The 14,763-nt window shown below is 39.5% G+C and overlaps 2 protein-coding genes across 5 annotated transcripts; one reads left to right on the forward strand and one right to left on the reverse strand.

The window, feature by feature from the left end:
* Positions 1–1,766: 1,766 nt before the first annotated feature.
* On the reverse strand, positions 1,767–6,118 carry LOC113547048 (E3 ubiquitin-protein ligase TRIM35-like). Its single transcript, XM_034304718.2, has 7 exons — positions 6,067–6,118; positions 5,442–5,896; positions 3,380–3,475; positions 3,059–3,289; positions 2,899–2,921; positions 2,694–2,812; positions 1,767–2,567 (listed from the first exon to the last, which is right to left on the reverse strand). The coding sequence occupies exons 2-7, from the start codon at positions 5,838–5,840 to the stop codon at positions 2,029–2,031; spliced, it is 1,407 nt and encodes a 468-aa protein (XP_034160609.1). The 5' UTR covers positions 5,841–5,896; positions 6,067–6,118; the 3' UTR covers positions 1,767–2,028.
* A 2,333-nt stretch (positions 6,119–8,451) lies between these two features.
* On the forward strand, positions 8,452–13,717 carry piga (phosphatidylinositol glycan anchor biosynthesis, class A). 4 transcript variants are annotated; one of them, XM_026947234.3, is made up of 8 exons: positions 8,488–8,589; positions 8,741–9,009; positions 9,216–9,595; positions 10,089–10,521; positions 10,603–10,735; positions 12,374–12,506; positions 12,716–12,922; positions 13,067–13,717. In XM_026947234.3, exons 3-8 carry the CDS (start codon positions 9,251–9,253, stop codon positions 13,316–13,318), a joined length of 1,503 nt encoding a protein of 500 aa, XP_026803035.3. In that variant the 5' UTR covers positions 8,488–8,589; positions 8,741–9,009; positions 9,216–9,250; the 3' UTR covers positions 13,319–13,717. The 4 variants fall into 4 exon arrangements, with proteins under 4 accessions (XP_026803038.3, XP_026803035.3, XP_026803034.3 ...); XM_026947235.3 differs by having other exon boundaries at positions 8,495–8,589; positions 8,963–9,009; XM_026947237.3 differs by lacking the exon at positions 8,741–9,009 and having other exon boundaries at positions 8,452–8,589.
* The last annotated feature ends 1,046 nt before the right edge of the window (positions 13,718–14,763 follow it).

The raw sequence follows: 14,763 nt of genomic DNA on the forward strand, positions 1-14,763 counted from the left end.
AACCCTGCAGACAGGCGTAGCAGTTTCACGCCGCCTCTCACACACTCACTGAATTGAGGGAGATCGATTTAGAGGAGGTAACACATACACACTCCTACAGCATTGCCCAACCTTTAGCATCTGGAGCAGTAGTTGAGCTTAAAGCCAATCTGATAGTACAGTGATAAGGAGTGTGTTATAGTTGTGTTATGCTAGTTAACAATTTCTATATTTTTAAATCTTCTATGTGTATGTATTCTTGCCTTGTACTGAAGATGAATGAATGAATGAACTTGCTGAACATTTCATAGACCTTTTAATGCTTTTAACAAAAATTAATCAATATTTACAAACATTGTATATTATTCAGCTTGTTTATGCTCATTTCAACTAGTATAGAGTAATAGTCTAGGACGAAGCAGAGGCAAGGGGCCTGCGTCTCTCTTCTCAGTGGACATCAATAGAGAGAGTGAGAGCACTAAAGATAGATTATCCTCCTTTTGTGTGAATGTGAACATGAGAATCATTCTATATGACTAGGGTGATTTGGACATTTGCTCTAACATGGCATGGGTGAGAGGAACCTGAGGTGTTTGGATTCACATCCAAACTGCTGTTTTTCATCCAGAGCCAATTCCCAACATTCATTCCCTCTGTACAAGGCTAAGTGTATTTCAGTTTATGCTATATTATAGCATATTTAATCTTTGACATGAGTACATGAAACCTGTTTCAATTTCCAAAACATGAAATTTAAACTTTGTTTCCTATAGTAGTTCTAATTTGAGGTGGGACGATCCTTCGCTTTAAAAAAAAAATAGTAGTCTCAGGTACAATGTGTGGAGAATTTGACTGTCACACTTGCTTCTTATTTTTGCAGCAAAACCCAGCAGCCTTCATTATGTCTTCTGTCTGAAAAGTGGTCTCTTATGTAATCTGCTGCTTTCTTTACTGACAAATGAATTTTGTGGCTAGACATTTTTTGGATTGTTGGACTTGCCTTCATCGTGTTGTTTACTGATCACCTGACTTTTTGCCTGTCTCTGTTTATGGTTTTTGCTTCACGTTCTGGATCTGTTTGCCATTGTTTTCAATACAAACTCTATTTTTCTATACTCTGCATTTGCATCCATCTCTGACTATGTCACATGACAATATACAGTATCACTGGTATTTATAATTATTTATAAATAACACTCACAGTTATTTATTTATTTATTTTTTGCATTACCATACATTGTTTAATACTTTTGGTAATATTGGTATTTATGTTGAAGCACCATAGGCACCATAAGAAATTCCAGTAACATTTTCTATGAAGCCCATGCTCATAATGAATTATAGCCCACTTATAATTATTTATAAGCAAATATTACTGTTCTATAATTACATTTATAAATACACATCAAGACCTATACTTCATTATAGTAACAGTTATAGTTACATTTATATTATTGTTATAATTACTTAAAAGTGTAGAAGAATGTATGTAGAAGAATGTATGCATGAAAGATGCAGCATCATAAATACATTCATGCAACCATAAGACTGACTAATTAATACTTATAAATTTGTATATAAAGGATTATGAATCTTACTGAATATTAATGAATATTATTCATTTTCAGGAACCACCTCATCTTGGAAATGGTTCTTAAGCATGCACACACACACACACACACCTATGGGCATGTTTTGTTTTGCATGTGGGGGAAAAAATCAGAAAAACACAAGCAATAAATACCACTTAGAGCTTTTAGAACATTTGGAACAGTGTATATTTTTATTTTTAGTTAAAGACTTTTTAATTAAAAGTTTTCTTATGTAGTGCATTTCACCCCCTGCAAAATAATAATTTCACTGAAATTTTGTTAGATGAAGGGTAAGCTCCATTGCAGGTCTGTGCAAGACCAAAATATATTTTTTGACATGACAGTAGAACAAACTGGACTGTAAGAATCTAAAGACAATTGTTCAAACAAAAGGCAATTTCACTTACAAAAAGAATACATACAAATTTTTGAATATAATTGTTTTTCTGAACCAGCTCTAACACTTCACTCTTACAGAGCACTGAAGTGGGAGGATTTTCAGAGGACTGTCTTTACAAGCAACAGCTAGAAGTGGCAGCAATTTCTCAGTAAATCTGTGTGTGAAAGTGTGTATGTGTGTGTTAGTGAGAGGGTCAAAGAATGACAGCATTCCCCTGTCCCAGTCCAGCCGCACTCTGATCCTCTGGAGTTTCTGTGCTACGGAGAGGGGTGTGGAAGGTTGTGGTGTAGAATGTGCTACATATTGACCGATCTTATACACCACATACCAGATTCCATTTCTGGAGATTATGTCTCCCTTTCTCTGAGCAGATTCTGTCATTACACCAACAAACCACAGTGTACAGTTTCCAACTTCAACATCCCAGCAGTGCGTCCCTGAGTTAAAGCCCCCAGAGCCCAGGATACACTGTAATCCATCAAATCTCTCTGGATTATCAGGAAGTTTCTGTCCTTCATCACTGCGTCTCACACTGGTCAGATCATCAGATACAATGAGTTTAGGATGAGCAGTGTTGGGGTTCAGAGTTACAGGTGCTGAGAAAACAGACACACACACATGCATTTTTTTCAAGATTTTTGTATGTTGAGAATATTTGTGTTGTTTGTTCATCTCTAAAGATCACACAAACACCAACAGGGAGAAGAGATAAAGTATATTACTGTATTGGACAGCATTCTGCATCTTCCCCCAGACTCTGAACCTCAGGTTGGACAGATGTTTTGCCACATGGATCAGTGCTCCTGAAAGCTCCTCTGGATGCTGCAGTGTGCACTGAGCTCTGCAAAAACATTCAGGAGTCAGTGTTGCTGTGGGTTTGGATTCAGAAACACAGAGAACGAGAGAGACAGGAACCACATCACTCACCTTTTCACTGTGGCCTTGTAGTTCTGTAAAACAACAAATCAAATATCAGAGGATATGATTTACATTTTTACACGACTGAAACATGACGTTTCTGAAAACATAACATTTCTAAAGAAGTTTTACTTTCTCACAGTATAAACACTGACTAAATGATCCTCACTTGTAAGAACGAAACGTCTTCAGCTCTCATCTCCTCTTCTATGGCTCTGATTGTGTCTGAAAGAGATGATATGTCTCTGCTCAGCTTCTCAATCTTCTGCTTCATCATCTGACTCTTCTGCTCCACTTCCCCTCTCAGTGCAGTGATCCTGGCTGCCTCTTCATCTCGTAGAAACTGGTGAAGCTTCTCAAATGCTTCCTTAATCTGCCGCTCTGTGTGTTGGGCCTGAATCTGTAGTGAAGAGGAAATCAAGTTGTAAATAAAGCAGTGCAATGATGCAAAACACATTTATTATATCAAAACCACATTATTGATTCTAACCTTTATATGTTCTGCAGTCTGACTCCAGTTCAGTTTACAGTCTTTAAAGATCTTCAGTTTCTCCTGTAGGGGCTTCAGTGCAGTTTTGAGCTCCTCCTGAAACAAATCAACACACTGCATGCAGACTCTGTGTTTCAGATATTAATTTCAAACTACTGCTCAATGAGAGAATGAACTTAACAAAGAGAACTTTATGTATTTAAAAAATAAGTGGCTGTTGTTTACTGTAACACAAGGATATAACACATATAACACATTTGTTATACTAACATTATCAGTTACATAATTACAGTGTAATGATGGCCGTAGTAGCAAAAAATAATGAAATGCATGTACAAGTATGTGACTGAACTGTGTTTAATTTGTACTTACGTAAGTGTAAAAATTCACTATGAATAAATTTGAACAACTTTTTGTTCAAATTATTGTTATTGTAGTTGCTAAATTGAAATTTGTGACAGCAATAGTAATAAAGTCATTCTGAAGAAACTAACCCTAACCCACATCAAATATAACTTTTAATAGATTTAGGGAAAGCCACTCACTTTCACAGAATGCCTCACAGTATAATATTTGGTTCATTGATATTGATCATGGCTTTATAGCTAGCAGAGACATCTCCACCTAATAAGCAGTCTAAATTACTTAGGGCCCACAGGCCCCAGAGCTCTAAACATGAAAAAGGTAGACCTGGATAGGGAAAATTGTTACATTTCCCTGTCAATTATACCGCAGTGAGGACACATTTGCATTTAATCACCAGTAGTACATGTGAAACACTTTAATTTATATAATCTAGCTTTTAATTTATGTAATTTAGCTAAAAACATTATGAGGATGAGATTAAAGTCTGGTCCATAAATATTTGGACACTGACAAAGTTATTGTTATTTTAGCTGCCTACCACAGTATATTGAATTTGAAATTAAATAATTGATATGTGCAGACTTTCAGATTTAACTTAAGGGTATTTACCTACACACTGAGTGAATAGTGTAGGTATTACAGCACTTTTTATATGTGGTCCCCCTTTTTAAGGGACCAAAAGTAATGGGACAATTGGCTTCTCAGCTGTTCTATGACCAGGTATTTGTTATTTCCTCATTATTTCACTTACAAATGAGCATATAAAAGATCAAGAGTTGATTTCAAGTGTGGCATTTGCTTCTGTTGCTGTTAACTCTCAATATGAAATCCAAAGAGCTGTCACTGCCAGTGAAGTAGGCCGTCATTAGGCTGAACAAAACAAAGCCATCAGAGAGATAGCAAAAACAAAATTATTTGTGGCCAAATTATTTGGTGATACCAAATAATACCAAGTAATACCAAAGTATTTGGTGCATTTTTAAAAAGAAAGAAAGCACTGGTTAACTCAGGAACACCAAAAGACCACAGAAAACAACTGTGGTGGATGACAAAAGAATTCTTTCCCTAGTGAAGGAAAACTTCACAACAGTTGGCTACTAGTTGAACCACTAGGAAGTAGCCATATCTGTGTCAAAGTCAACAATCAAGAGAAGACCACCAGAGTTAATACAGAAGGTTTACCAAAGATGTAAACCATTGGTAAGCCTCAAAAATAGAAACGCAAGATTAGAGTTTGACAAAAACATAAAAAAAGAAAGCCCCTACAGTTGAACAACATCCTATGGATGGAGGAGACAAAGGTCAACTTGTACCAGAATGATGGGAAGTGTAGAGTATGAAGAAGGGAAAGAACTGCTCATGATCCAAATCATACCACTTCATCTTGTCACATGGGCATGTATGGATGCCAATGGAACTTGTTCCCTTGTATTTATATAAAAGTGCTGTTATTCCCACACCATTCACTCAAATTTGACCGTAAATACTCAGATTAATGCGGAAAGTCTGCACACTGAATTCATATTCATTATTTAATTTACTGTAGTTTGAAAGCTTTGAATGATAATTGATCTTAACCTGCAGCATTACTGTCTTTTTAGGAAAGCTTAATTTGTGTGTGGTGTGTTATACTTTTCATGAGAGAGTACAATCCATAGATATGTCTGTATATGTATAGTTTTTGGTGCAAGTTTACCTTACAGTCTGTTACTATCTCGTCAATGGGGCAGAATTTGTGGTTGGTGTGTTTTCTTGAAGTCTGACACACCAAACACACCGGCTGTTGATCATCCAGACAGAAGAGTCTGAGTTTCTCACTGTGCAAACTGCAGACTGTTTCAGACGCTGATGAAGCTCTCTGACTTCTCTCCTGTAAGAAAGTCTCACACAGGTTCTTTAAGGCCAAGTTTAAGGGAAGATGACTCATGGATGACCTTTTCCTACAAACGGGACATTCTCTGGATCCTTTGGTCACCCAGTACTGCAGCAAACACACTTTACAGACACTGTGACTACAATGTAGAAGAACAGGATCCTTGAAGATTTCACAGCACACAGGACAAGAGAAATCCTCTTCTGTAAAATTAGATGCCATTTTCCTTTGCTGTTGTTATTCGCTCCAGTCAAATGGTCAGAGGTTCACTTTCATTTCTGAGAAAGAAACCACACCCTATTTCAGGTATATGTTAAACACATGACCATGACTCTTACTTCAGGGACCATTTAGTAATTATTTTCTTTCCAAACAATGAAAATGTGATACTGAATTTGTATAAATGCATTAAAATGTAAAAGCTGAAAATGTGGAAAACTAAACTCACCAAACACTGCAGCTGTTTGTGAAGGACTGCAGTCATCTCAGACTCACTCTGCACTTCCTTAATAGGTGGAGTTTTAGAGAACACGCCCATTATAAACATCATTCACATCATAAACAGCAGTCAAGGCTTTCTATTTTAATATTTAATTTCCGTGGAAATCATTCATAAATATTCAGTCACATTCATTGGTATATAGGGTGATTGGATAAAGCACTGACGGTGGAAATGGAATGGAACTGAATTGGCTTGAGTTGTGAAAGATGGAGGCATAGTTGATGTCAGATGCATTAGTCTTGTATAGGGTTTTATAGGAGTATATATTTGGTCCTTCATAGACTATTTGTAGAACAGCTGTGTGGTCACAACATAAGATTTGTTCACATGCTTACAGTCAGCTTTCACCATCGGCAAGCAGACGGTTTTTACAGAGCCGTTCTCACAAGAAACTCAGATATCACTATTTAGGATGCTGAAGAACTAGTTGTCCTAACATTCAATATAATACTATACTATAATATTATACATAGCTAATTTTACATTTTGAGACAATGGTAAGGAATTTGAGAGAAAAAAAAGACAAGCTTGAAGTAAATTTAGTTTAATTTGGAGTTTTAGTCTTGGAGTTTAGGATTAAATCCTGTGCAGTTTGACTGATTTTGGACAGCAGACTTATGGAATTATAACTTTGTATGGATTTGCTTTACAGGTTCTCCACTTTCTGGTCCTGTGCCCTGTCCGTCTGACGCACAGCCATTCAGTCCTCATACACTCTCACCCACAGAGATCTCTCCTGACACACACTCCTCAGCATTTCATCCTGACACACACTCCTCCACAGCTCTCCTTCCTCACACACACTCCTCCAAAGCTCTCCCTCCTCACACACACTGAATTAAACACATCACATGAATTAATGAATAAACTGTGATGAACATTTCGTAGACTTTTTAATGCTTTAAGCCACTCCAATCTCCAAATTGGCCTAGCAGCATCATATCTGTATGTGACCATGTTTGCTCTCTAACTACAGTTCAGACTCGTTTCAGTTACTGTGTTTGGATTAAAATGCTTTTTATGCTCAGCTAGCCCATTTCTGCTAGCTATTCCAAATAATTAATTATTATTATTTTTAAATTTATGACTAAAACACAGTACATATTTCAATTACAAAACTAAATCAGTATTTTACAAACACTGGGCCTCATTTATCAAGCTGGATACAAATGGATTTATTTTGTAGCATGAGTGTGTGTAAATTTACATGTAATAAGACTAACTATAATAATCTAAAAATGAATTCAGAAACCACTTATTTTTTTAAATCTTGGATATGGTTGTGGTTAACACACACATACACACTCACGTTTTGGGGGAAACTGGAAAAACGTACAACCACACAAATAATAAATGATGTTTTGAGCTTGAACATATGAGAACAGTGTATGGGTTTATTTACTTAATGTTAATGAAAGGTTAAGGTTACTTAATGAAAGCTTTTCTTACGTAGTGCATGTTTTCTGCAGAATAATGATTTCAAAATGATTGTCACATATGTTTTTATGATAAAGTATTTTTATATAAAAGAATGCTTCTTATGAGAATATTTTTTGTTACATTAACTAAGTAACACTGCAGGGCTGTGCAAGGTCTGTGCAACTGTTGACATAACTGTTAAAACAACTGTTAAACAAACTGGACTGTAACAATGTAAAGACAATTGTCTGAACAAAGACAATTTTGCCTACAGAAAGAATACAGATCATTAATATAAAAAATATTTTATTACTAACTCATCTCTAACTAAACTGATTCACTCTTAGAGAGCACTGAAGTGGTAGGATCTTTAGAGGAGATTCTTTACAACCAACAACTAGAAATGGCAGTAATTTCTCAGTAAATCTGTGTGTGTGTGTGTGTGTGTGTGTGTGTGTGTGTGTGTGTGTTAGTGAGAGATTCAGAGAATGACAGCTTTCCTTCATCCCAGCACACCTGCACTCTGATCCTCTGGAGTTTCTGTGCTACGGAGAGGCGAGCGTCTGGATGTGGTGTAGAACATGCTGCATATTGTTCTTATACCACACACACCAGACTCCATATCTGGAGAATACATCTCCCTTCCTCTGAGCAGATTCTGTCACATTTGGTAGGTGGGTTCACTTCACCTGCTAGTGGTTTTAATGTTATGGCTGATCAGTGTGTATAATCAGTAATGTTAAGCCTTTTGTTCAAAAAAGCAATTGAATATATATTCATGAGTACACAGGAGAAGCAGTTCACTAAAGACATTGTGGTTTAATTAAATGACAGAATTACTCTACATTTCTTTGTACCAGAAGAGCTCTTGGCTGTATCATGAGCTCTGTGTTGTCCACTCTGTGCTGTCCACTAGAGGGCGGTGTGACACATTGAACTGAATTGTACTTTACAAGTTAGTGGTGAAGAAGAAAAGCACCGATGGCGGAAGTGTCTGAAGGTTTTACTGGCTTGTTGTGAAAGACAGAGTCGTATTTGAGGCAGTATCAGGTGAACAAGCGTTGTATTGGATTTTATATAGGATATTTGTAGAGCAGTTGTATGGTCGACGTATCAGATGTGTGCTCAGATGTTTCTAATCACCTAATCTAATCAACAGCCGGAATCTGACTTCAGGTTTTGTTTTTTGTTTTTTCTGCAGAACCACTGACATGAAAATGAGCTGTTATTAGATGGCAGGCAGAAGAACTAGCTGTCTTAACATTCAGTTTAATATTACTTAGTTAATTTTTTATTTTAGAGACATGAATTTGAAAAAATTATATTAATTTTTTTTTTTTACTTTACTTACTGAATCCTAATTTGGAGTTTAAACTCCCCCTGAAATCAAAGTTGTTGCCATTTTCATCTCCTTCACTTCCAGCGACTTTGATGACTCATTTTTTGGTCCAGTTAAACGCTTTGTAGAAGGTATGTGTCCCACCCCCAGGGGTGGGGTTTACTCTAAGGTAGTAGCTTATTAGCATTCTGACTTTTTGGCTGTGTGTCTTCTTTCCTCACTCTGCTCAATTTTCCAAAAAAATGACTGGAGTTTACTCATTTTGAATTCTGCAATTTGCCTGACACTGGAAAGTGGACCTTAGGAATAATAAACTTTTTTTGGATTTGTGTTACAGGTTCTCAGCTTTCTAGTCCATGACCAGACCTCAAAATGAGACAAAGAAGGAGAGGTGATGTCCGGTCTCCTGTGCCCTCTCCATCTGACGCACAGCCCTTCAGTCCTCACACACACTCATCCGCAGAGATCCCTCCTGACACACACTCCTCCAGCACTTCCAGATGTCATGGATATCTGCAGAGCGGAAAGCACAGCATTTGCATGGTGTCCGACTTCTTTTACCCCAACATGGGTGGCGTGGAGAGCCACATCTACCAGCTGTCACAGTGCCTCATAGAGAAGGGCCATAAGGTGGTGATAGTAACACATGCCTATGGCGAACGGCGTGGAGTGCGCTACCTCACCAATGGACTGAAGGTGTACTACCTCCCACTTCAGGTCTGTGAGTTAAAAACGACCTCACTAGGTTGAAAATTAAAGTAACTAGTTTAGGTTTTGATCATCCTATGTACTCTATTTATGATGATATATTGCTTTCATCACCATAACCATGCATTTTTATCACAATCCTAACTTATCTGGTAATTTGCTGATATGCAGCTGCATTTTTCCACTTTCTGCCCCTTCATCAAAGTATCATATTGAATAATCATGGAGAATAATTAGGAGCATAATCATGATATGAAAGGATACCATCCTACTTCTGGAACACAAGTACTGGTGTTACCTGTGTCTTGGTAGCAGTAAGCATGAAGAAGCTTTGGCTGAGTGTAATGTGTGTCAGTATTATGTCAGAAATAAAGACCAAAGTTCCTTAAAATAAAAAAGGAAGTCCCCTCACCTGAAGAGCAAAACATTTTTAAATTTATTACACAGCTTCATTCACTTTAATTTACTACCAGAAATTGAGAATGATGACTTCTTCCCGTAGGTGATGTATAACCAATCCACAGCCACCACCTGCTTCCACAGCCTGCCACTGCTCAGATGTGTGTTTGTGCGTGAGCGTATCACTGTGGTGCATGCTCACAGCTCCTTCTCAGCCATGGCCCATGATGCTCTGTTCCATGCCAAGACCATGGGTCTCAACACTGTGTTCACTGACCACTCGCTCTTTGGATTTGCTGACCTCAGCTCTGTGCTGACCAATAAACTGCTTACTGTGTCTTTGTGCGACACCAACCACATCGTATGTGTGTCCTACACCAGCAAAGAGAACACTGTACTGAGGGCCGCCCTCGACCCCGACATCGTTTCTGTCATCCCCAATGCGGTCGACCCCACCGATTTCACACCTGACCCCAGTCGCCGTGACAATAGCAAGATAACCATTGTCGTAGTAAGCCGGTTGGTCTACAGGAAAGGTAGGCAGAGTGTGATGTAATAGTGGACTTTTATGGTGTGGAAGTGTGTGCAGTGATTGATTGGTCTATCACTGTTTTCAGGAATTGACCTCCTGGGTGGAATCATTCCAGAGCTGTGTGCCAAGAATCCAGATCTCTGCTTTCTGATTGGTGGAGAAGGTCCTAAGCGCCTTGTTCTAGAAGAAGTTAGAGAGAAATATCAGCTTCATGACAGGTAAGAAAGTCTTGCCCTATGTTTCTCCTCTGTATTTACTATTCCTCTTGACTGGAGAGTGCAAATCACCAATATCAGGTGTTTTAGCTCCCATTTCCAGGCCCCACGACCCTTCACATTTCCAAGTTTTTCTTGCTCTGGTACACTTAACCCTGTTATGGCCCTGCTACGTTTGGGCTCTGGCCTAGGGGAATAGTACAGAGTTAGGAACATGAGCTGGAGATAGATGATGAACAGCTGGGTTGCTGGGGAATGAAGAGACTTTGGAACTAAGATACACTTACAGTGTTTATTACAATATACACAATTCAAGCAGAAGACAATTTGTAAAGCAGCTTTAACAAGTGGCAAGTTGAAGGACAACCAATGTAGAATGGTACCCTAGGGAGAGAACTAGACAGCACCAAAGGAAGGAACATAAGATATGCTTCTACACCCTACTCTGGATTCACCCTCTTACCTAACTGTCAAGATAACACTAGCTACTACTCTATCTTAAGCTTCTGCAAAAATACAAGGGATGCTACCCACCTACTTACCTATGGTACCCGGGATGGTACCTGCCTACTTACCTCAGACAGAACAAATAACAGAAACAGTTAGCGCAAAGCAAAGCACAGACACTTACCACAGAAGCATAGCAAAGCACACAAATGTTGTCACTGAGAAATGCATACAGAGCATAAGTGGATAAACAGCGTGTGTGTGTGTGTGTGTGTGTGTGTGTGTGTGTGTGTGTGTGTGTGCGTGTGCGTGCGCGTGTGTGTGAGAGCCAAAGGGCTGGCTCACCGTTGCTGCCGTGCGCGCTTTAAAGATGGGGCTCCTCCCATTTCAGGCGCATACCTGTAATCCATTGGCCCAGTGGTAATGATGACTGACACTCAATCTGCCAATTGGGCAGAGATCTGCGGAGAAAGGGAGAGGGAGGGAGAGGCGGAGAGGGAGAGAGAGAGAGAGAGAGAGAGAGCGCAAGCAAGCAGAAAAACACAGACCTGTGCACACTAACGCCCATGCAGGTAATAGACCCAGATCATTATCTAACTAACATAAGTTTACTTAGCAGGGAAGAGAAAACTTGAAATGGTTCAGGGCAGTGGGGCCTGAGGACTGGATTTGAAAATCTCTGATCCATTTGCCATAGGCAGCACAAAAAGTGTAGTGCAAACTACACCGATCAGCCATAACATTATGACCACTGACAGGTGAAGTGAATAATATTGATTATCTCATTACAATAGCACCTGTCAAGGGTTAAGATATATTAGGCAGCAAGTGAGCAGTTGGTTCTCGAAGTTCATGTGTTGGAAACAGGAGAAATGGGCAAGTGTAAGGATTAGAGAGACTTTGACAACAGCCAAATTGTGATGGCTAGATGACTGGGTGAGAGCATATTTAAAACAGCAGGCCTTGTGGGGTGTTCCCGGTATGCAGTGGTTAGTACCTACCAAAAGTGGTCCAAGGAAGGACAACCGGTGAATTAGTATGCACTGGTATCCTATGCATTACAAAAAGTCCATAACTGGTCATTTAATGGTTGTAATGGTTCTTGTACATAGTATATATTACATACTAGTAAGTTGATTAGAGTAGAATATTAAACACACTCTGCGTGTATGCATAATGTGATTGTGTGTCTAGGGTACGTCTTCTGGGGGCTCTGGATCACAAGGACGTACGGGACGTGCTGGTGCAAGGTCATATCTTCCTGAACACATCACTAACTGAAGCTTTCTGCATGGCCATAGTAGAGGGAGCCAGCTGTGGCCTGCAGGTCAGTGTGTTTACTTCTAAATGTGTGTGCTTGTAGTTTGGAATACTTATTGGAAAATAAATACCACTGCCATGACTATTTGATGAACTCTTGTGAGACTTTGAGTGCAAGTACAGCACGCACTACTTGTTTGGTGCATGGACTGTCAACCTGGAGAGAAGAAAGCGATGTAGTTTGCTTTCTTCTTCACCGTTTCTGTGTGGGTGTAGGTGGTAAGCACTCGTGTTGGAGGTATACCAGAGGTTCTCCCCGATGAGTTGGTGACCCTGTGTGAGCCGACAGTCAGCTCCCTTTGTGTTGGCTTGGAAAAGGTCATCGCCAGGCAACGTGCAGGCAAAGTGCCCTCTCCTGCAGCCATCCACCGCCAGGTCCAAACTCTCTACACCTGGAGAAACGTCGCTGAGCGCACAGAAAAGGTGTGTGTAAACTTTCTGTAAACTAAACATTTTGTAAAGCATCCTATGTTGTGAGAATATCTTGACAATTATTGGAATAGAATTTTTGATCGTGCATTATGGCAGTCGTACTATATAAACTTTAATGTTTCTGTGTGTTGGTAGGTGTACGACCGTGCGTGCAGGCAGCCAGTCCTGCCCTTACCTTCTCGACTGCAGAGGCTGCGCTCTCACTGTGGTGCTGTCGCTGGCTCTATATTCTCCTTTGTAGCTGTCATCGACTTCCTCTTCCTTCTATTCCTGCAGTGGCTCTGCCCGAATGACCTCATTGATATTGCTGTAGACGCGTCTGGGCCAGGTGGTCGTTGGGGACGGGGCTTTGGGAAGGAAGAGAGTAAAGACCCGAATGCAGCATAGCATGCTGTTACGGATACAAGACGGTTAAAGTGTTAACATGTAGTCAGGATTCTGATATTTGGGACCATGTTTTAACCTCCAGAGATTCTAAACAGGTGCACTGAATTTACCTGTTTACATTCCAGTGAAGGGCATCAGTGCAGCTGTGATGAACTACTTTATTCCACGAAAAGTCTGTAGTAGTTATGGTTTTAGTCAAAAAGACTCACTGCATCCATCCTGATTTATTGAAACACTGTAACATGCAGTTGTCCTTTTGTTGTAAATACAGTCAGTGATCAATGGCCCACATTTTTGTTTATCTTGTATATAATTATTTGTTAACCTCCCATAAGCCAATATATGTATTTTTCATTCTGTTGTTTACAGGGAATGTATATAAATGAATGAATTTGTTAAGTATTGTATCAGGCTACTGTTAATGAATTTGAAGTAAGCAACATGTTGTTGTTGTTCCTCTTTTAGCTGCCCCCATTAGGGGTCTCCACAGCAGATCATTGGTCCGCGTGTTTGATTTGACACAGTTTTTACGCCGGATGCCCTTCCTGATGCAACCCTCCCCAATTTTATCCGGGCTTGGGACTGGCACCGAGAGCGTATTGTTGCCTGCATCCCCACTGGCTGGGGTCGGTTCCCTGGGCAGGGATCGAACCTGGGCTGTAGTGGTGAGAGCGCTGTGGCCTAACCACTAGTCCTCCAGGGACCCGAAGTAAGCAAGCAAGTGCTTAGTCTGCCCTAAAATCAGAGAGTGAGCCATGATTCCAGTGATAATATTCTTTCTTATCTTCTGCAGTAACTGAGCTGGTAATTACAGAAATCATTCCTGTAGAACTGAGGCTGATCTACCAAATGCAGGTTTTCTGTGATGGCAGATAAACTTTGCAGATTTTTCTACTGCTTACATATAACCATATTATTTGGTAGTACAACAGGCCTCCACATGGAAACTTTCAATTACAGCTTCAGCCTTTTTTGATTGTTACATGCTTCACCTGACATATTGATACAAATAGGGGAACTAATACATGGACCTTATCTCCCTGTGCTAATTATCTTGGTTGGAAGTATGTACTGTTTCTTGTGGGCCTGGAGTGAATTTTCCCAGAATAAGTGCCCTGGTGTGTAGTTTTACATGCAAGTACAGGATGTGTTGAACTTTCTTTGCTTGGTGTTGGACTGTCTACTCAGGTTTTTTCAGTTACATCCAACACTGCAGGCCTTTTGCCCATATGATAATTCGAAGCATGAATTGGGGAAGCCCAACTAACCTTGGACAATGTGTGGAGACCTGGGGCTGCAAAAAAAAAAAAAAAAAAAAATCTAATTTATTTTAGTTTCTGATACCATTATGTATGAAGGTAATAATCATAATTTTAAGTATCCTATTCAAGAAACTCATTGGTCCACGAGTGGTATATGCTGGTTCAGATCACTTTAAATGTAAA

This window comes from Pangasianodon hypophthalmus, chromosome 5, assembly GCF_027358585.1.
Source record: "Pangasianodon hypophthalmus isolate fPanHyp1 chromosome 5, fPanHyp1.pri, whole genome shotgun sequence".
Classification (NCBI taxonomy): domain Eukaryota; kingdom Metazoa; phylum Chordata; class Actinopteri; order Siluriformes; family Pangasiidae; genus Pangasianodon; species Pangasianodon hypophthalmus.